Source organism: Macaca fascicularis, chromosome 14 (genome assembly GCF_037993035.2).
Source record: "Macaca fascicularis isolate 582-1 chromosome 14, T2T-MFA8v1.1".
In the NCBI taxonomy this organism is placed as follows: Eukaryota; Metazoa; Chordata; class Mammalia; order Primates; family Cercopithecidae; genus Macaca; species Macaca fascicularis.
This window is the reverse complement of record NC_088388.1, coordinates 47,430,961-47,453,282: the sequence shown is the minus strand read 5'-3', so window position 1 is coordinate 47,453,282 and position 22,322 is coordinate 47,430,961. Positions and strand designations below refer to the sequence as shown.

Here is a 22,322-nt window from a genome sequence, read left to right as displayed (position 1 = left end):
TCATTAGAAGGGTGAGGGCTACTCACCAGGTTCTAAGAGCCAACATTCAAATTCTGATACATGTTTTTTATAATAAGTCATTTTTTTCCTAGTCTCGTTTCCCATTTGACTGTGTCAGGCAATAAGTACTCTAAAGGAATTCAGAGGAGGATGCCATTCAGAGGTTTGGGGAAGCCTTATGACTGCGTGCGAGCTAAACCAGACATATTTACTTAAACTCAAGTAAGCAGCCACATCACTCAAATTGCCCACCATGCTTCCTCTAGCCAGCACTGGTAGTAACAACTACCACTCTGGCTGATGGAGACTCTTCTCTGCTCTTCTGTGACTGAGTATGATCACATAATAGAGACAGATACAGTAAATTTACAATGAGAAATAATGTCACACAATTGTGAGGAGAAATAACTTGTTTCTTATTTTGCACAAAAGACAATCTACCTCAACTCAGAAAAAAAAATATTATTATGCTTTTAACTGCTGTATTTGAATTAAAGCAGATCTGTAACTATAGATCCGTATTTCTAGAAAGCTAAAATATCTTTAAGTAAGTTGACATAAAAACGTTTCTCTATTCACTTTTGGTAATGAATGAAAAGTTTGCTTAAAGTCTAAATTAATTATTAGAAATATGGCATCTGTTATTCAAGCAGAATTTGGAATTAAGAAAATTCACTTCTTCAAAAACATGGAACTATGGCTGCAGAAAGGGCAATGCATATAGTTTTTAGAGTATGAGAGCTGGTTTCTATTATATGTCAGGATGACACATAGTGTGACCTTCAGCCAAGGTAGATACTGCTGGCTGTGCACCAAAGTTTCTGAGGCAGACATGTAAGCAAGTTCTTCACCTATATTCATTCTTTTCCTCCTGGACAGATTGCATTTCCCAGTTTACTTTACAATTAGTTGGGGCCATATGACGGAATTTTCACCAATGGAAATGTATACAGAAGAGATGTAAGCCACTACCAGGCCAGGCCTGTAAGACACCACGTTCTACGTGCTTTCCCCAGACATAGCAACCCAAACACAACCGCGACCCTTAAGGGAAGCTGGAGCTGAAAATAATGGAAGGAACTTGGAATGCTGGAATGCTGAATTACCACCTGGAAGACAGCTACCCACTGACCTGGAATACCTGTCCTGGACTGTTACATAAGCAAGAAACATACTTCTATATAAGTCTGAGTTACTACATTATGAGATATTTATTACAGCGGTTTAGCCACCTAAGAGCTCTCTCTGCCTCAGATTGCTTACCTACAAAATGAAATAACACCATCTCCTCCAAAGATTATTGTAAGGATGAATGAGACAATGCTGAAAAGTGTTTACCATAATATCTGCCACACAATAAGTACCCCATATAGTATTTCTGTATTAGTAAGTTACATGAGAGATTTTCTTCTTTTAATATATCTGCATTTACAAACATTTTACTTTAACCTCAACTTCCCCAGCACTGCTCTACCATTTTCTGAATGTCATTATGAGAGAAATAAAACTAATTTCTAGGGCCAGGCATGGTGGCTCACACCTATAATCCCAGCATTTTGGGAGGCCAAGGTGGGAAGACTGCTTTGAGGTCAGGATTTCAAGACCAACCTGGGCAACACAGTAAGACCCCATCTCTATAAAAAAATGAAGAAATCAGCGGGTACAGTGGCACACGCCTATAATCCCACGACTCATAAAACTGAGGCAGGAGGATTGTTTGAACTGAAGGGGTCAAGGCTGCAGTGAGCCATGATCACACCACTGCATTCCAGCCTGGCCACAGAGTGAGACCCTGTCTCTAAAAATAAAAAATAGGGCCAGGCACAGTGGTTCATGCCTGTGATCTCAACACTTCGGGAGGCCAAGGCAGGTGGATCACTTGAGGTCAGGTGTTTGAGACCAGCCTGGTCAACATGGCAAAACCCCGTCTCTATTAAAATACAAAAATTAGCCGGGCGTGGTGGTGCGTGCCTGTGGTCCCAGCTACTTGGGAAGCTAAGGCAAGAGAATCTCTTAAACCCAGGAGGCAGAGGCTGCAGTGAGCCAAGATGGTGCCACTGCACTCTAGCCTGGGCAACAGATTGAAACTGTCTCAAAAAAAGTAAAATAAATAAAAATTTAAAAACTAATTTCTTATAATCCAGTTGTAAATGTAACCAATGTCTGAAAGAACTATTAAAAGTTAAAATGAGGCCAGGCATGGTGGCTCACGCCTGTAATCCCAACACTTTGGGAGGCCAAGGCAGGCGGATCACGAGGTCAGGAGATCGAGACCATCCTGGCTAACGTGGTGAAATCCCATCTCTACTAAAACTACAAAAAAAAAATTAGCTGGGCATGGTGGCGGGTGCCTGTAGTCCCAGCTACTCAGGAGGCTGCAGCAGGAGAATGGCGTGAACCCAGGAGGCGGAGCTTGCAGTAAGCCGAGATCGCGCCACTGCACTCCAGCCTGGACGACTGAGCAAGACTCCGTCTCAAAGAAAGAGGAAAAAAAAAAGTTAAAATGAATGGAAAACAGAATGAAGGGCTGACCAGCACAGATGTGATTTTCTACTTAAATCTTTTTTTTAAACCCCAAAATTCAAAACTGCTACTGCTTTTTTATACAAATTTCTATCTTTGATAAGGCAATCTGAGTATTACCTTTCAATCCTTCAATAAAAGTATCCCAAACAGAAGGGCTATTCCTGTAACTAAGCTTGATACTCTCTTTTGCTCTTTTCAAGTCCAGGAGAAAAAAGTACTTCTTCAGGAATTGGCAAGCCAGAATTTCAGGAGAGTACTGTTGCAAAGTGTGGTCCGCATGTCCACTGGTGCTTGTGGTCTTAGAATTCAATATATTCAACTCCAAACACAATGTTGTCAATTCAGCCAGGTCGTTCTGAAGACCACTTGCAATGGTGCATGGAGAACATATTTGAAACAGGTCATCCAGAGACTCCCTTGGACTCCTTACACATTCACATGCTGTTTTATCAATAGTTTCTTCATTGCCTAAAGAGTCCCTTTTTTCTTCTTCATTATCTTCATCTAATATTCCCTTTTTTGATTCATTAACTAATAGTACATCCTGGTTCGATTTCATGGACGAGTTGTCAGTATCTGAAATGCCTGAAAAGTCTTTCATGGCAAATGTTTTTTCTAAATATGAAAGCCACTCCTGTAAAACCATTCTCAGAGACTCGGATTCAAATAAAACCAGAGGGTCCTGTAGCTTGGTCCTATACAAGACAGATAAGTATGAAATTTGTTTCATGTGTCTTTCTTAAAACAAATTAATTCAAGCTAAATTAACCTAACCAATGTAACATACTCATCTGGAATAAATGTTACTTTTCAACTCTTTCAATAAAAACTGTCTCAACAGATGACAAAACAGAAAACATAAACTTGGCAGTGTTTACTAATCCCCCCCCCTTTTTTTTTGTTTTTTTTGGAGAAAGGGTCTTGTTTTGTCACCTAGGCCAGAGTGCAGTGGCACAAATATAGCTCACTGCAGGCTCAAGTGATCTTCCCACCTCAGCCTCCTGAGTAGCTGGGAATACAGGCACATGCCACTACACCAAGCTACTTTTGGTATTTGGGGTTTCGTCATGTTGCCCTGGATGGTCTCAAACTTTTGAGCTCAAGCGATCCGCCCACCTCAGCCTTCCAAAATGCTGGGATTACAGTCATGAGGCACCGCGCCCAGCCTAATTCTTCAATTTCAATTTCAGATGAGGCTACCTCTGCCCCAAACTATCACAGGACTACTACTGATGGACTCAGAAAGTCATTCCCATTCTGGGCTTGTGTGAAGGCTGCTAATCTCAAAAGTTTTACACACAAAGCTAGGAATATTGAAAGTCAAATACCAAAAAATTAACATGAAAAAAATCTTATTGCTGCCAAGAATGAAAACTTCAGTGCCTGGGTTTTTCCCTATTAATCCGAGGAAGGCAACTTGGACTTAATAAAAGGAAAGACCATTTATAACAACTTCTCTAATCAACTATATATTTCACATAAGGCCCATAAAAAAGTTACGATATAATGATTCACTTCATTTACTAAACTGCCTTGAGAAGTCACTATAAAGGTTTCTCATTATACTCACATTGCTTCCGCTGTTGCTACTTTAAGCTCCTGGAGCCTGTCTTCTTCTGGTGGTGGACTAGTTACCTCTTTTTCCTCCCTAAGAAAACGTGAAAAATAACAATAACATTCACAAGAGTTAGAGGGGATCAGACTTGTTTTTTTTTTGAGACAGGATCTCACTGTCGCCCAGGCTGGAGTGCAGTGACGTGATCTCGGCTCATTGCAACTTCCGCCTCCTGGGTTCAAGCAATTCTCCCTGCCTCAGCCTCAGAGCTTTCTTAGACAAATATTTCTTTTTTTTTTTTTCTTTTTTTTTTTTGAGACAGAGTCATGCTCTGTCGCCCAGGCTGGAGTGCAGTGGCGTGATCTCTGCTCACTGCAAGCTCTGCCTCCCGGGTTCACATCATTCTCCTGCCTCAGCCTCCTGAGTAGCTGGGACCACAGGCACCCGCCACTGTGCCCAGTTAACTTTTTGTGTTTTTAGTAGAGATGGGGTTTCACCACGTTAGCCAGGATGGTCTCGATCTCCTGACCTCGTGATCCGCCCGCCTCAGCCTCCCAAAGTGTTGGGATTACAGGCATGAGCTACCGCGCCCAGCCCTTAGACAAATATTTCTTACACTTACTAAATGGCAAGTATTAATACTCCTATTACATCAGACGAATAGATGAATAGAAAAGGTGGTCCTTGGCCTCAAGGTGATAAGCTCCAGTAAGCTCTCATTAGAAAGAAAGGCATGCAAACAACTAAGTATAATTTAAAAGAAGAGTAAGTTGAATACCAAAGACCAGCTCTTTAAAGAGCACTGTGATATGAAAGCAGAGAAGAAGAAATAATTTTTCTGAGTAGGGAAAGCGACAGATTCCTAAGGAGGTATTATTTGTGTTACAAAAAATGGTGGGAGAATACTCTGGACAGAAGACATAGCATGAAGAAAGGTAGTGAGGTATCAGAGTACACACTTAGTTCTCTGACAGGAGTGAAATTTACAGCACTTAGAAAATGTGGCTGGAAGGTAGCTACGGTCAGATAGAAGGCTGCATTAAATGTCATGTCAAAAAATCTGTACTTTTTTTCTATAAACACATGGATTCACTAAGTTATTCTGAGGATTAGAAATCTTTTATTTCATCTGGCTGTCCATGGGTTTCCAAACCCCAATACCACTGGTGTCCAAACACTGGTCCCATGGGTTTCTCTCTTAATTCCTGGGTAAGTGCTGAATTTGCTTGCCTTTAATACCCAGATTCCCTAAACTGTAAGGCAGAAGCCAGAAAGACAAGATACTCCACACTATGCCCAATCAAGGGCTCTGCTACAACTCTGCTACACAAGGACCAGGCCACCAGCATATCATGGGAAGGTACCTGACAGGACATCAATGCCAACTGTTTGATCAACAGTGTCTTCATTGCCTAAAGAATCCCTTCTTTTCTTTTTCATTATCTCAATCTAATATTCTGTTTATTAGAGAATAAAGTATTATGTTACATGAGACAATTAGATGAATATAAAAGGTGGTCCTTTTGCTATTGCTTCATGAGTCCTCAACTCATCAAATAATAGCACATTTGGATCTTGCAGGCCAGAGAGCATCAGTGACATTCCCAAAGTCACCTACTAGTCATAAGCAGAGCCAGGACAAGGTCTAGATCCTTGGTCATCCTACTCTTAATATAATACTCCTGTGAGATCCCAGAAGTTTGAAGAGATTATGGGGGAAGGAGGGGAGTTATGCAGGGGAAAGATGGAAGAGATACTAAATTAAAACTGGGCTCTATAGATCTGCTTCAGGGTGATGTGATTTTTCAACACTTTGTGGAATTTCACAATTTTATAAGCTACACAAACAATCTTCAATGAATGCAGACATACACGTGCCTTCTTGAAAAGGACATAGCCTATGGCACAGGTGTCCAACTTTTGGCTTCCCTGGGCCACACGGGAAGAATTGTCTGGGGCCACACATAAAATACACTAACATTAACAATGGCTGATGAGCTATTAAAAAAAAAAAAATCACAAAAAAACTCATGTTTTCAGAAACTTTACAACTTTGTGTTGGGCTGCATTCAAAGCGGTCCTGGAACACATGAGGCCCACGGGCCACAGGCTGCACAAGGTTGGTCTATGGCTTTCTTAAAACTGACAGCTGGATTCCCTAGAATGTATAGAGATTGATGTCTAAGAGCTTACTCGGTGTCTTCATCCTTTGGGCAGGTATCTGAACTCCCATCCTCTTCACATGATTGCTCATCACCCCTGAGCTCTGGTCTCGCTTTCAGATCAGGGCTTGTGTGAAGGGTGCCAATCTTCTCAGTAGTTTTACGCACAAAGCTAGAAACACTAGAAGTCAAATACCAAAAAATTAACATGAATAAAAACTTATTACTGCCAAGAATGAAAACTCAGGTTTTCATTATTGACTTTTCTGTGTTTCTATTAGTCCTAGGGAGGCAACTTGGACTTAGTAAAGACTGTTTATAGCAACTTCTCTGTTCAAATAATAGCATTTCACATAAGCCCCATATAAAACTTACAATATAATGATTCCCATTATTTACTAAATTGCCCTAAGAAACCAGTGTTTCAGGGCTAAAGAAAAGGTCTTTAACTCCAGCTGTATCTGTAATATTTCTATCAACTTGGGCAAAACCATGTGGTCATCAGCCCCATTCTGGTCACAGAACAACAAAGAATTGCTTCATGTATCTCAGCTGTTAACTAGTCACAATACAGCCTTCTTAAGCAAAACTTGTACCCAGTAAGACTCAGATACACAGCTAAGTAGCTGCACAAAGTCCTCTCTCAAACTCAAATGGCAACCCTGGTCCCATGGAGTAGCTAGAAAGAATTCTGAAAAGACTCCAAGTCTGAGCCCAAACTGACCATTAGAAAGGATCAACTAAAGACTAATGATACATGGAAACTATTCCCATCAGAGATTTTTTGATTTTTGATCTCTTGAGGGTGTGGACACCTACACCTGTAACAACTCAAATACCAGCTACTAAAACAGAGGGAAACTAGATTCCCCAAGGTAAATGAGAAGTTAATAGCTTCATGTGACAAGTTATATGGAAAACAAGAGACTTCTTTTTTCTCATTTTCCATTCTCTCTCTAATGTGACAACTGAAGTAAGATCAGAAATGGAATTAAATGACAAGACTAATTGGTTTACCTTTCTTTGACAGCCTGAAGAGACACAAGAGGAGATGGAGAACGAAATGGTAACGGAATGCCGAAGGGGAGAAAAGTTTCATTCTTATCTGTCTCAAACATCACTGGAGCATGAGAAACATTGTCTAATGAATGGAATCAGGAAAAAAAGAAACAAAATCTAATCATGTGGGAGTTGTTTTAATCTTCAAAAAAATTCTGAAATGAATAAACCAAAAGAAATGAAGGATTCAACACCAAAATCACAATTGACCCAGAAACAAATGAGCGAAACACAGGTTTACAAAATGCACGGGATGGTCCACATAAAACAGAGGCAGGTACCTTCATTTGCCTACTAACCCTGAGTCCCCATAAGTCAAAAAGGGAGTTTAGGGTCTCTATTATTCTCTTCTCAATAGTTCAGCCATAGGAATACTCGCACATCGAAAAAGGAAGGCAATGACCCCCAAAACTGCAGTAATTTTTCATTCCTGATGAAAAATAATTTGGTTAGTCAGGATAAAATCTTCCCACTCTTTTGGTTAATGGCTTTTCTTTCATAACCTTTCCAGCATTTTGATGCATGATCAAAAATAGGCCCTAATGTTAGTCCAAACATGAGGGGAAAAAATACTAAACATAAACCAACTCTTCTAGTAGGCAGCATATCTGTGGATCTGGATGGAAAGTTCTATCAACATGTTAAAAATTATTAACACTTCAGAGAACTTCTGTGCACAAGATAATCCTGGTAACAAGAGCTTGTGGAAAATAATGGCTTCACATCAGGAACCAACAACAGACAAATTCATCACCTTCATTTCCGTGTGAGCCACAGCACTGATCTGGCAGGTCCTCTTCCTGCTGTGAGGTGAATTCTTTAAATCTCTCATCTTCTGAGAGGGTTTGGCTGTGAAGGGAGCAAGAGTCTTCATCTGACTGACTGCCTCTTCTACTACTAATGATACGATAAATACCAGAGTCCAAGATGCTGAAACTTTCCTAAAAATTAAAAGAATTCCAAAAAAAAAAGTAAAAATTTCCTTTATAACATTAATATAACTTCTGTAAAGAAATACCAACACTCAAGTGGAAAGTTAATAACAACCATTATGGGTTATTAGAACAAACTGATGAGCAAGGCTTAGGTGCCTGGCAGCTGGGTCACTCCGTGTGCCAGTGGCATCAGCTGCCATATTTCACCAGCTTGTCTTCATAAAGCGTAGTAGTGAGAATGGGGATTAAATGAGATAATCCGGAGCTGCATTCAGACTCAAATTAGCATGAAGCACCTGAAATCACATATTAGAGCAACGTAACTTATTCTGGGAGCTATATGAGTACATCAGGGAACAGAAAATAATAAACAATGACAAAACAAAATGTGGCTCCAAGACACACCTAAATGGAGGCTTCACAGAGCTGGGCCGGTAGCTGAACAAAAGTTCACCCCTTCCCACCAAAAAATCTAAATGGAAAGGACAACAAATTTGGGGATCCTAGAGGTAAATAAGAACAACCAAAGGTGGAAAAATCCTTTAAAGGTGAGAATACTTACATGTGATGAAATTGAGCTTCTTCTACTGCTACAAGCTGAATCCAAAGGTTCAAATTTTAATATCAATTCTTCCAGTTGAGAAATTAGATCATTGTAGGTGCCATGGTCCAGCTGAGATTTCAAATGCTCCAATTTATCTGCAGTCAAAGTTTTTCTTGCCTAATAAAAGAATATTGCAATGGAATAGCTATTTGTAGGTAAATCTATATTCAAATGGCCAATATATTGAAAGAGGTCTAGGTCAGGCGTGGTGGCTCATGCCTGTAATCCCAGCACTTTGGGAGGCCAAGGTGGGTGGTTCCCCTGAGGTCAGGAATTAGAGACCAGCCTGGCCAACATGGTGAAACCCCGTCTCTACTAAAAATACAAAAATTAGCTGGGCGTGGTGGCAGGCGCCTATAATCCCAGCTACTCGGGAGGCTGAGGCAGGAGAATCGCTTGAACCTGGGAGGCGGACATTGCACTGAGCCGAGATCGACCCATTGCACTCCACTCCAGCCTAAGGGACAAGAGCGAGACTGCATCTCAAAAAAAAAAAAAAAAGAAAAAAGAAAAAAGAAAGAAAGAAAGAAAGAGGTCTAATACAGAACATAAAACTTCAATGGTGCTTTAAAAAGGCTTAGCAAGCTAGAGAAAGATTTCATGAGAATTTTCTTAGGAATTAAGAATTTAAGGCCATGTGCGGTGGCTGACACCTGTAATTCCACACTTTGGGAGGCCAAGGTAGGTGGATCACTTGAGGTCAGGAGTTCAAGACCAACCTGGCCAACATGGTAAAACCCCGTCTCTACTAAAAATACAAAAAAAAATCAGCTAGGTGTGGTGGCGAGTGCCTGTAGTCGCAGCTACTCAGGAGACTGAGACACGCGAATCGCTTGAACCCAGGAGGCAGAGGTTGCAGTGAGCTGAGATTGCGCCACTGCACTCCAGCCTGGGTGACAGAGCAAGACTCTGTCTCAAAATAATAATAATAATTTAATTAAAATTTACAATATACACAATTATCCCCCTTAAAAACAAGTTCTGAAACAAATAAATTTGTATGTAAATTTGATATTTTAAATGAAAATTGTACCCTATTTCTTACCCTCTATCCACCCCTAGATATATCTATCATGCTTTCCCTGGGCATGTATTGCTGTATCTGTAGGTCATACAGACAGGGCTAATAAAGTCAAGCAACTTTGTAACACAATCTTGCAAGCTAGGATAGTTTCACCAATCCATGGCAAAGATGTCTAGGTAAGCTCTGACTCACTCTGCTGGCAATGACAGAATTTTGGAAAAGACAGCAGGTGCGAGCAGCCAGGTTCCATAGGCCTCTTCTTAGCAGGCGTTCCACACAGCGCTCCACGGATATCAGGGAGAGATGTGAGACCTTCCCATTTAGGTGCAAGCAGAACAATTCATTCTTACAGACAGCCACATCCTGAATATCTACAAAAACCACAGGTGTGAACATACAAAACATTAACCAAATATCCCTTACAATTTTAAAAGGGTTGAAATTATTCTAATAAATTCATTTCTTATGTAGGGTTTGGCTTGACTGAATTTCATCTCTATTTTTGTACTTGCAGTTCAATGAAGAAATCATATTTTAGAAACTATTCTAAAAAGATCGAGAATAAAAGATGTGAAGAAATAACTCTCTCTCTCTCTGACCTGAAGTCTTATGTTTTAAAATGCTGCTTTCTGTGAAAAGGAATTGGGACATTAAAAGAGGATAATCTACATTAGAGGCCACACTATAAGGTCCCTGAGCGTTACAACCTTGTAAATCAAAATACAGTTAATGAGAAAATATCTGCCTTCAAGAAAATATCTGTCTCGGCAGAGTATCCTGAAAGCACTTAAATGACTAGTTTTCAAGGGACATACTTAAGAAATTTAAGCCACAAGAAAATCACTGTTGATGAGACCAGTAAGTAATGATTTCTTTCTCTCCCTCCTTTTTTGGTTTTTACAAAAGTAGAAAAAGAACCAAAAAGTCAACATATACTCTCTACTGAGCAGCAATGGTAAAAAAGCTAGATTTCCCCCACTTCTGGTTTTAACTCAAAGAATATAGAGACTGATTTTCTGTCTCAGTCACATATGATGGCTGTTGCTCCCACAAGAACAGTTTGAATGCCAAACTATAAAGATACGAAATGGGAGCCAAAGCAAGACTTCTGGCAGGGACAAAGACTCAGCGCAATAGAGGGACAAATAACCTGTTTGTTCCTTTTCAGCAGTTACTAATGAAAATTACACTTAAAATTACTCATGAAAACTGGAGGACACCATGTTAAGTGAAATAAGCCAGGAACAGAAAGTTAAAGACTACATGTTCTCATTTATATGCAGAAGCTAGAAAACATGTGATCTCACAGAAGAAGAAAAGCAGAACAGAGGTGACGAGATTCTGCAAGCGTAAGAGGAAGGAGGAGACAGGGAAAAGACTTGTTAAAGGATACAAAATCACAGCTAGATAGAAGGAATAAGTTCTACTGTTCCATAGCATTGTAGGATGACTATAGTTAATAACAATGTATGTTTTCAAAGAGCTAGAATAATGAATGTTCCCAACACAAAGAGCTAATAAATGTCTAAGATGATAGATATGCTAACCACCCTGATCTGATCAGCGTACACTATACACTGCATGTATCGAAACATCACTATGTACCCCGTAAATATGTACAATTATTATGTGTCAATTAAAAAATCAATAAAATTACTCATTAAAAAATAAATAGCTGAATACAAATTCACAAATGCATGTTTAGGAAGTACCTTACAATGGGAAACATCTACGGTCAATCTTTAAAAGAAATGTGACTGGACGCAGTAGCTCACACCTATAATCATACACGCTTGTAATCCCAGAACTTTAGGAGGCCGAGGCCGGCAGATCACCTGAGGTCAGGGGTTCGAGACCAGCCTGGCCAACATGGCGAAACTCCTTCTCTACTAAAAGTAGAAAAATTAGCCAGGTGTGGTGGTACATGCCTGTAATCCCAGCTATACAGGAGGTTGAGGCAGGAGAATCACTTGAACCCAGGAGGCGGAGGTTGCCGTGAGCCAAGATCGCACCAGTGCACTCCAGCCTGGGTGAGAGAGCAAGACTTTGTCTCAAAAAAAAAAAAAAAAATCCTATTTTTCTACTTCTTAAATTACAAGAGAATGCTCCTACAATAATCTAATTTTCATAAGCATGAGATTAAAAATTACATAAAGAAAAATATAATTACCTTTGACTTCACTCCAAAGAAGAACTTGAACATTCTGAGGAATGAAAATATAAATTCCTCTTTCTGTCCAAGTCAGCACACAATGCTCACTGCAAGAGAATAAGTCAAGAGATTTCGAGTGTGCTAGGACACAAAAGTTTATAATTCCTTGAATTCAGATCCTTGCATTAGCTATTAAAGTAAAATCAGACTGTAGAAAGAAAACACGAGAGTGATCCATCTAATTGAGTCCTAACAACTCCTTTCTGTCTGTAACAACAGTCCACTAATAAATAGCGTAAAATGATACCAAATTGGGAAAATTCAGACATATATACTAGATATTTTCCAGAAAAAGAAAAGGGTCAGCTGGGTGCAGTGGCTCTCACCTGTAGTCCCAGCACTTTGGGAGGCCAAGGTGGGTGGATCACTTGAGGTCAGGAGTTTGAGACTAGCCTGGCCAACATGGTAAAACCCTGTCTCTACTAAAAATACAAAAATTAGCCAGGCGTGGTGGCATGTGCCTGTAATCCCAGCTACTTGGGAGGCTGAGGCAGGAGAATCACTTGAAACCAGGAGGTGCAGGTTGCAGTGAGCCAAGATTGTGCCACTGCACTCCAGCCTGGGTGATAGGGCAAGACTCTGTCAAGAAAGGGGAGGGGAGGGGAGGGGAGGGGAGGGAGGGGAGGGAGGGAAGGGAAGGGAGGGGAGGGGAGGGGAGGGGAGGGGAGGGAGGGGAGGGGAGGGGAGGGGAGGGAGGGAGGGAAGGGGAGGGGAAGGGAAGGGGAAGGGAAGGGAAGGGGAGGTGAAGGGAAGAGGAGGGGAGGGGGAGGGGAGGGGGGAGGGGAGGGGGAGGGGAGGGGGGAGGGGAGGGGGGAGGGGAGGGGGGAGGGGAGGGGGGAGGGGAGGGGGGAGGGGAGGGGAGGGGGGAGGGGAGGGGAGGGGGGAGGGGAGGGGGAGGGGGGAGGGGAGGGGGAGAGAGAGAGACAGAGAGAGAGGAAGGAAGGAAGGAAGGAAGGAAGGCAAGCAGGCAGGCAGGCAGGCTGGTATTTGGAAAAAGAAAAGCTTAGGTACCTTTACCTGACGTTTGTTAAAGCAGCTGAACTTTCCATACTGGACATGATAGGGGCACATTAAATCAAAGACTAACATCTTACTGCCAATCATTACTCTAGTGAGCCACTTTTAGGAACAGTAATATTTTGATGTTGTTAGTTGAGTGTGGGCAACAAAAGGCTGAGTACTCCTGGTCAACAATGTGCCAGGAACTTTATTAAAGGCTCTGTCTATATTACCTAACTTTGTAGAAGCCAATCAAGGTAGATACACTATTCTTATTTTATTAAAAAGAGAAAAAGCTAAGGCTCAGAGAGATAAAATAATATGCCAAAGGCCATTCAGCACGAAATGTAGAAGACTCGGAATTTACACCAAGGATAGTCTGGCTCCAAAACCTGGACTTTTTTCCTGTGTAACACAGAATCTACTTCCTCCTCCACTTATCTTCACTAACCTACCCACTATTATCTGGAATCCTAACTATTCCACTTAACTGAATTCTCAAAAAGTCACAGATTCCCAAACTGCCAAACCCAATGACCCTTCATCACTTCCCATTTTCTTAACCCCAAGCAGAAGATAAGCCGGCTAACTGTTCTCTGCTTCTTGAACCTCACCTCCTGGGGCTCTAGGACACTGCATTTTCTTGGTTCTCTTTCTCTCCAGTTCTCTGGTACTCTCTCATCTTTTTCTATACTTACTCATATAAATTTATCTCATATATTTCATTTACTCTCTCAAGGCTGCTACTATTTTTTATATACCACTGGTATATAAAAAAAAATCTCCACTTCCTAATGCTGGTCAGGACATTCTCCAACTTACAATGTTCTTAATCTAGCCACCTCTCAAGGATCAGAAGTTCTACTTCCCTCTGAAATCCTCCCTTACAGCCCACAGCACTCACCCTATTTCTTGCACTCAACCTATTTCTTACACTCTGCTCATATGGCACTAAATCATGCACTGCACTGTCACAACTCTTACTTCTTATTGTTGTTAAACTTTTTGGAGAAATAAATCACATCTCTCCAATAAATTATAATCTTAAGAACAGGGACCATATTTCTTTTTCCTTTATGTTTCCAAGAATACTAAAAATGGTTCCATGTGTCTATGAAACTAACTGATTTTTAACAGGAGTTGAGTACTCATGTAAGTGTTAAACATTTTGTCAATATGAAAGACCCGATCACTATCCCTACAGGATAGTAATCTTTGTCATAAAATGCAAGAAATGGTCAGAATCTTAATCCAAAGTCAAATTGAGAAGGCTGCCTTCAAGAGTCAGAGGAGAAAAAAAAAGGAAGGGGTCCAGAGGATCTCTGAGAAAGAGATACAGGATCATAATTTTGATACTGAACCTGACATTGAGCTTGGAAAACTCCTTAGGAATTGCAACCTAGATTAGATGGAGGGCTGGGGACGGGAACTTAGATAAAAGCTGATACTTGTAATTTATACATTCCTCATCCCCTTATCCCTACACTGATAATAAATGGGGACACAAACCTAAGAGGATTGTTTTAAAGTTCGAGAAAGTAATACCAATGTGCCTGAAAGGAAACAAAGTGCATAAGGATGCCCCCTCTGGGATGTATGGGTTGCAACAGTAAAAGTCCCACAGGGCACAGTGTACAAATGAAAAAAATAAATAAACAGGAACGAAAAGAAGCCCTCCTCTTCATGTTTTTGAAACAACTCTTTGTTGAATTCACTATCATTTGAGAGTTTTCTATGTGTCTAGCACTGCCCATAGAAAAGGAGTTGACAATCTGATGCTGGGATGCATATTCATAATACAATAAGAGTGGCAATGATAAAGGAATGAATATGGTTTGACAACAGTACATGCACAGGAACAGGCTGTCTAATGTAAGCCTCTTGGAGGAATCAGCAGAGGTTTCAAAGCGGCATTAATTGTTGCTTTAGCTGAGGAACAGGCAGAGTCAGATCATCAAAGGTTTTGTCTACCATGGTAGGGACTGTTAGCAGGAGCTTTAAATAGCTACAGTCAAAAGAATAACTACCAGGAGAGCTAAGTGTATTGTGGCCCGACTACTAGAAAACATACTCTTGGGTACTTTGGGAGGCCAAGGCAGGTGGATTGCCTGAGCCCAGGAATTTGAGACCAGCTTGAGCAACAAGGTGAAACCCTGTCTCTACTAAAATATAAAAAATTAGCCAGGGGTGGTGGCGTGCACCTGTGAATCCCAGCTACCTGGGAGGTTGAGGCAGGAGAATTGCTAGAACCTGGAAGGCGGAGGCTGCAGTAAGCCGAGATCGCACCACTGCACTCCAATCTGGGTGACAGAGCAAGACTCTGTCTCTAAAAAAAAAAAACAAAAAACTCTTGGGTAAGGGACTTCCCAACACCCTGCACATCACATCATAGTCAACAAATATTTATTAAGTATCTATCACATGCCAGGCATTAGGCCAAGCATTGAAAAAATAATAGTGAACAAAACAGAAATAAAGCCCTCATGGAGCTTACTGTCTAGGGTAAGACATGTATAAATACTATATTAATATGTAATTATATTAAACATTATATTAATATGTAACTATATTAATTGTAATTATATTAATTGTAATTAATTGTAACATATATTAATATGTAATTATAAACAAATTATAATATGTAATTATAAAATTAATATGTAGTTATAAATATGTAATTACAAAATTATAATATGTAAATATAAAATTATATAAATGTAATTATATTGTATATAATTATAAAATTATAAAATTAATATATAAATATATAATATGTAATATATGAATTATATATTATATAATATATAAAAATGACAAGTGCCATAAAGGAAGAATGCTAAAGAAGGAAGTTTTTAGCATGCTTTATCGAATTATGGGCAAATAAATGTCTTTCTCTAGTAACTTTCATGATGAATTAGAATTATGGAGTTACTAAAGTGTTATAATGTCTATAATTCACTTTTTAATTTTATTTTTTTGAGACAGAGTCTTGCTCCGTAGCCCAGGCTAGAGTGCAATGGCACGATCTCGGCTCACTGCAACCTCCACCTTCCAGGTTCAAGTGATTCTCCTGCCTCAGCCTCCCTAGTAGCTGGGATTACAGAAGCGTGCCACCATGCTGGGCTAATTTTGTATTTTTAGTAGAGACGGGGTTTCTCCATGTTGATAGGCTAGTCTCGAACTCCTGACCTCAAATGATCTGCCTGCCTCTGTCTCCCAAAGTGCTGGGATTACAAGCATGAGCCACACTCAGCCTTATAATTCACTTTTAAATACTTCAGTGTAGGAAGTATGACAAATACATAAGCTGGTTTTTATCCTTACCCTTAGAGGCAATCAGTTAAATTTCAATTACTTTTAAAAAATCACAAAGAGTGGTTAGTTAGCCTTTGAAAGAACTGAATCAGGTGTTCGCACTCCAGTGTACCATATAGCAACTTCATACAATGTTTGCTGAATTTCCATCAGAGATCTTACTAACTAGCCTAAGGGATATCAGAAATAATTTTTTATTGATGAAATAGAGTTCAAGATACTGGCTGGAAATCATACACTGGCACTCTTGCTCTTGCAGAACAAGGTGTAAGAATTGGCAGGCCCAGCAGTTAACAACTTTTAGGGCAGCACTTTGTGCTGGACTTTGCACCAAATCCAACTAGAAGGCTGGCTGAACTCTGACTTTAGAATACGGCTGAAACTGCCTCCAGCAGATCTTTCATGCAAGTATTTGTCAGAGTACCTACAGGAGAGAGAGCTGAAATTTCACCAAGCATACAAGAACAAGTTCTACAACTTTTTTTGTGCCTGCTTGCTAAAAAGACATACATCTGTGTGGCAGATTTTGATCTGGGACTTGCTTTCATTATAGCATCCCACTAGCTAGGGGAGGTTATGAAGAGGTTAGTAGAGCTATCTTAGCTCTAATTGTTAGAAGTTTCTTGGCAATTATAAACTCTCCAATTGGCTTGGAAAGAGAAGTGTATTTCTAGGATCTTTCCATTCCTTTTAAATACAGAATACTTCATGTAACATAATTATTTCCTAACTTTCTAAAAATAATTTAGTGCAAAAATAACCTTAAAAAACTAACTACTTCTGAACAAGAAACAGAGATTAAAAGCTAAGTATTCTTTTTTTCCCCCCAGATCAAAGGAAAGTAGAAACTTACCTAAGATGTAAGAGTTTGGGGAAAGACAAAGATTGGGAGGATCCAACTGTATGATCATACTGAGGTTCTGATCTAGAAAGTAAACACATCTGTTAATGAGTTTATCTGTTAGAAGTATAACATAAAATTATACTTTTCCCAATATATGGTAATTTTTGCCTCCAAAACAAATTCAACAGCCTAACCACATCTGCCCTTATTCAACTCACATTAATCATAGGAAAGGTAATTCTCAAAGACTTCTTTGGTTTTTCTGAATCTTTTAATAAAAATTCAACTTCACTCTGAAAAGACATAATAAAATCTTTTTTTTGAGACGGAGTCTCGTTCTGTCGCCTAGGCTGGGTGCAGTGGCATGATCTCGGCTCACTGCAAGCTCCACAGCCTGGGTTCACGTCATTCTCCTGACTCAGCCTCCTGAGTAGCTGGGACTACAGGCATGCGCCACCACGCCCAGCTAATTTTTTTTTGGTATTTTTAGTAGAGACAGGGTTTCACCGTTAGCCAGGATGGTCTCAATCTCCTGACCTCGTGATCCACCGGCCTCAGCCTCCCAAAGTGCTGGGATTATAGGCGTGTGCCACCACGCCTGGCCAGGTATAATAAAATCTTTAACACTTATACAATATCAGAGATTTTCACCCAATCTCTATATATAAGCTCTTCAAATAATCCTAACAAGCCATACAAATCATTACCTTAGAGTAATCACAGGGAGAGGTGGCAACGAGAGGAGTTTCTTGAACTGATGTGTACTTATAACTTCTCCATCAAAGTTCACTTCCCACATCCTAGAGCCTGGGCGAGCACAATATATCAGAGGTTGCTGGCCCCCAGAACACCTTCCAGGAAAGAAACAAGCTCCATATTCTCCATCTCTTTCCTTGTTTCCAATTTTCCAAAACTTTTCTCTAACATCCAGAAAGGAAGAGAAAGCAGATTTACTTACAAAAAAAAAGGCAAAAACAATGGCACTACAAATCAGCATGGGTATAATAACTTCACTCACAATGCCTTCTCCTTCATTCATATTAGCAATATACTGAAAAAAACAAGAGAATGGAAAGATCAAAATAGGGTTCTGGCTCTGATTTGCCATTAGCTATTTCTGTGACAGGAAGCAAATCATTTCATATTAGTACTTAGTTTATTAGCCACAGAATAAGAGGCTCAGAATTAATGTAAAGGCCCCTTTCAAATCTAAAAAGTGAATGCTACTGAACTATTTCGTACATCCTTGAACCCTACTAGTTGCTTCTAAAGTCACTCTGTAAAATGTTCTTTGGACACTCTATGGAAGCTACTAATCTAGTTCTCCAACCCTGTCTCCAAGTCACTTCCTCACCACAAACACCCAATAAACTTACTTTTTCCTCAAAAACCCAGGTCCTTCTGAAACTCTGCACCTTGGAGTATTCTGCTCCCTTAGGATTACATGAGTTGGATATATAAAAGCTCAGTACACTGCCTGGGAACATGGAAGGTGATAATGATGAGGTAGATGTCTCTTCCTAAAAACTCCTGTTACTTACCCTCCATGATTCCATCATTCCTCCTCAGAAACTTTCCCTGATTCCCATATATGGAATTACATGCTTCCTATGCTTTGCTTTCATAGCACTTATGACATGATATATGGCAATTATGTCTATTTAAACAGCAAATCATGACTTTTCAGGGCAAAGGACACTTCTTATTCCTCTTTGGTTGGATTCCCAGTGTGTAGCACAGTGTCAGGCCTACAGAAAGCACTCAATACATTGTAGAGTTCCATAAACTCAATCTCTTTTATTGAAGAGTGATCTAGTATGCTCTCTAGCATGAATTTACTAGATAACCTCAGATAATTCAATAACTACTTCTGTAGTTACTTGCTTTATGAATAAAACATAACATTTGCTTTACTTTAAGAACACTGGTGTAAGAGTGCTTTGAAATGTATACAGAGCAGTACAGGAAGTAGTGGTTTTATTACTTATATTCCTTATTTGGGAAATAAAATATATTTCTTCCTTATTTTATATATTTTATGATACCTAATATGGTGCTAAGGATCTGGAGGGCTATAATAAATGTTTGCTGAGTGAAAAATGCAATCAATTCATTATCATTTGTATCCTCATTAATCTTACTTTCTATTATTTTTCAAACAATATGTCACAGGCCCAAAGTTGAGTATTTTCACATATGCTACCTTAGTTAATCCTTAACACTAAATTTACATGAAACAAAGTCATATCTATCACTTTGGCTAGTCACTAGGAGGCCCAGCTTTTAAAAATATATATACATACTGTTTGTTGGGAGGGAAAATAGGTTGAAACAAAAAGATTTTTTAACATAAGTATATATTTTATTATACTATCCATGTCCCCAAAAACTGAATTCTAGCTAACAGAGAGTAAGCACATCTAAACAAGTTATTTTTACAAAAGGTTCTAGGCTACTGTCATCCAACTTTAGTTATGAAATAGGTACACGGGGGTTGATTACACAATTCTCCCTTCTTTTGTGTAGGCTCAAAACTCTCCATGACAAATTTTTAAAAGGAGATGGTCCTGAGAAATATGATAGCTGCCACGTCCAGTGAAAAACAGAATGGCCAGTGAAAATTTCCTTGCAGTGAGAATGGCTGAAAACTTTGGCACAGTGATGCATAATACTCATTTTCAGCTGTCTGCTATTCTGCTCTGGTATTTCACAGTTACCTCTAATGCACTCCTTTGCCACTCATTGGACCTCTGGCTCTATCTACCCTTGAGATTTTGATGAAATACTTATCTTCGTAAAGCTCTTATTCTTCATCCAATTTTACCCTTTAGTAAAATTCTATTAAAATAAAACAAATCTTGAAAACAACAAAACTCAAAGAAGCCTTCCTGCTTCCGCATATAAAAACAGGCCTTTGGCCTTCTCTCATGGCACTTAGAACACGCCTCACCAGCAACGGGCTCACGGAATACTTGTCTTAGTCACCCACTGGACTGTCTTAGACTCCTCTACCTCCTCTCTGCTCTCTAACATCAGCTTGCATACAACTGATTCCGTAACATCTGTAATAGCCAAGGGCAGTGGTTCTTGCCTGTAATCCAAGCACTTTGGGAGGCTGAGGCAGGAAGATCGCTTGAGCCCAGGAGTTCAAGACCCGCCTGGGTAACATGACAAAACCCAGTCTCTAAACAAAATACAAAAAATTAGCAGGGCATGGTGGCATGTGTCTGTAGACCCAGCTACTTGAGAGGCTGAGGTAGGAGGATCGCTTGAGCTGGGGAGGTCAAGGCTGCAGTGAGCCATGATCACACCACTGCACTCCAGCCTGAGTGACAGAGTGAGACCCTGTCTCAAAAAAACAAAAAAGAAAAGAAAAGAAAAGAAAAAAAATCTGTATAACTGATTAATGGGGCTTGGGGTAGATAACTTCTAAGTTCCTCCCATTTCTAAAAGTCTGCATTTCTGGTGACTAATGGATGGCCAATATACCTCTCAGTGTCACACAAGAAGGATCGAGTTAGTGAAGATATAAGTAGCCTTCCATCCAAATAATCTAATTGTACAACACAGGAGTCAACTGTTGTTATGGTCTGAACAGGAAACATCACAAAAGCAGCAGCTGCCTAAAAGGAATGTGAGAAAGAAATAAAGTTTATTTAATCATAACATACACATGTGATCTCTTCCTCTTTACCTTTTAAATGAAAATAACTTGAATAGCAAAATAAAATTTTCAAATAAGCCAAAATTTAATTTGCTTGTAAGGATATCGAAGTTTCACTCACTTAAAAGTTGTATTAAATAATTTGGTACGTTAACTGCAGAAGGGAATTCTTAAGGCTCTGTTTGTGATCATCTAATCTTAGAGGTTAGAACGAAAAAGATGAAGCAAGCTTTAGAACTTGTTAGTCAGGCGTGGTAGCACAGATCCATAATCCCAGCTACCTGGGAGGCTGAGACAGAAGGATTGCTTGAGCCTAGGAGCTTGAGGCTGCAGTGAGCTTTGATCGAGCTACTATATTCCAGCCTGGGCAACAGAGGAAGAACCTGTCTCTAGCTAAATAAAGCTCTGGAGTATGTGAGAGAATTTTCCACCTGTAGATAGTACTTCTCCCTTTGAGAAAAAGACAAAGTACGTTTACTATGTATAGGGTTTCTCTATTTTAGATCCAAAATATATTAAGAATCAATTGATAACTTTGATCGGTCATGATGGCAAAAACCAGAAAAATATTCTGATGTGTTCATTAAAATAAAGTAATTTAGCCAATAGCCAGGTGCAGTGGCTCATGCCTGTAATCCCAATACTTTGGGAGGGCAAGGTGAGTGGATCGCTTGAGCCCAGGAGTTCGAGACCAGCCTGGGCAACATGGCAAAACCCTGTCTCTACAAAAAATTTTTAAAAATTAGCCAGGCATGGTGGTGCCTGCCAGTAGTCCCAGTTACTCAGGAGGTTTGGGGTGGGAGGATTGCTTCAGCCCGGGCGATCAAGAGTGCAGTGAACCATGATCTCACCACTGTACTTCAGCCTGAGTGACAGAGCAAGAACCTGTCTCAACATAAAATAAAATAAAATAAAATATAAAATAAAATTAATTTAGCCAATAGTAGTTAGAGCCCTTCTTTTCCGCCAGGATCCTAAATAGAAACAAGCCAATGCGAGACAAATCCTTCTACTTCTGCTGTAATGGCCCTGGAGGAGCAGGACAATGAGAAGCTGGTCTACTCTGTCTTAATGACAGACTGGAGCATTCTGTTAGGGTAAACTGAGTCTCAACCCTTCTACTCAGAAAGAACTGCAGCAGGAAGCCTGAGAACCTGCAGAGCAGAGCAAAGCCCGAAGGTGTCTTCAAGATTCCATTCAAAATAAATTATATCCATCCTGATAAAAAAATATTCCTAGACCTATGAGTTTCTTCTACACAAGAAGCGGAGAAGATCAGGAGCCTGAGCAATTGGTGTCATTTCTATGTCTGTCATTTTATTCACACCAATAATAAATAGATTTCTTTTCTTTCTTAATAGCCTTATACTAAAGAACGCTTTAAATGAGCCATGCAGGTGAATCAGGAAGAACTGCAATAGAT

At 39.9% G+C, this 22,322-nt stretch overlaps 1 protein-coding gene across 25 annotated transcripts in view; it reads right to left on the bottom strand.

The window, feature by feature from the left end:
* HPS5 (HPS5 biogenesis of lysosomal organelles complex 2 subunit 2) overlaps positions 1-22,322 on the bottom strand; it is a 50,126-nt gene that overhangs the window by 15,687 nt on the left and 12,117 nt on the right. For 16 of the 25 annotated variants that reach the window (XM_045371580.2, XM_045371579.2, XM_045371581.2 and 13 more), the window contains 11 exons: positions 20,725-20,858; positions 17,943-18,155; positions 17,245-17,316; positions 12,036-12,124; positions 10,058-10,236; positions 8,800-8,958; positions 8,057-8,243; positions 7,261-7,384; positions 6,275-6,424; positions 4,097-4,174; positions 2,644-3,221 (listed from right to left, as the gene is read on the bottom strand). In XM_045371580.2, the coding sequence (XP_045227515.2) occupies positions 2,644-3,221; positions 4,097-4,174; positions 6,275-6,424; positions 7,261-7,384; positions 8,057-8,243; positions 8,800-8,958; positions 10,058-10,236; positions 12,036-12,124; positions 17,245-17,316; positions 17,943-18,155; positions 20,725-20,858 (1,963 nt within the window). Of the gene's footprint in view, positions 1-2,643; positions 3,222-4,096; positions 4,175-6,274; positions 6,425-7,260; positions 7,385-7,601; positions 7,733-8,056; positions 8,244-8,799; positions 8,959-10,057; positions 10,237-12,035; positions 12,125-17,244; positions 17,317-17,942; positions 18,156-20,724; positions 20,859-22,322 lie in introns of those variants that run through there. The other 9 variants (XM_074014097.1, XM_074014093.1, XM_074014098.1 and 6 more) reach the window with 2 other exon arrangements.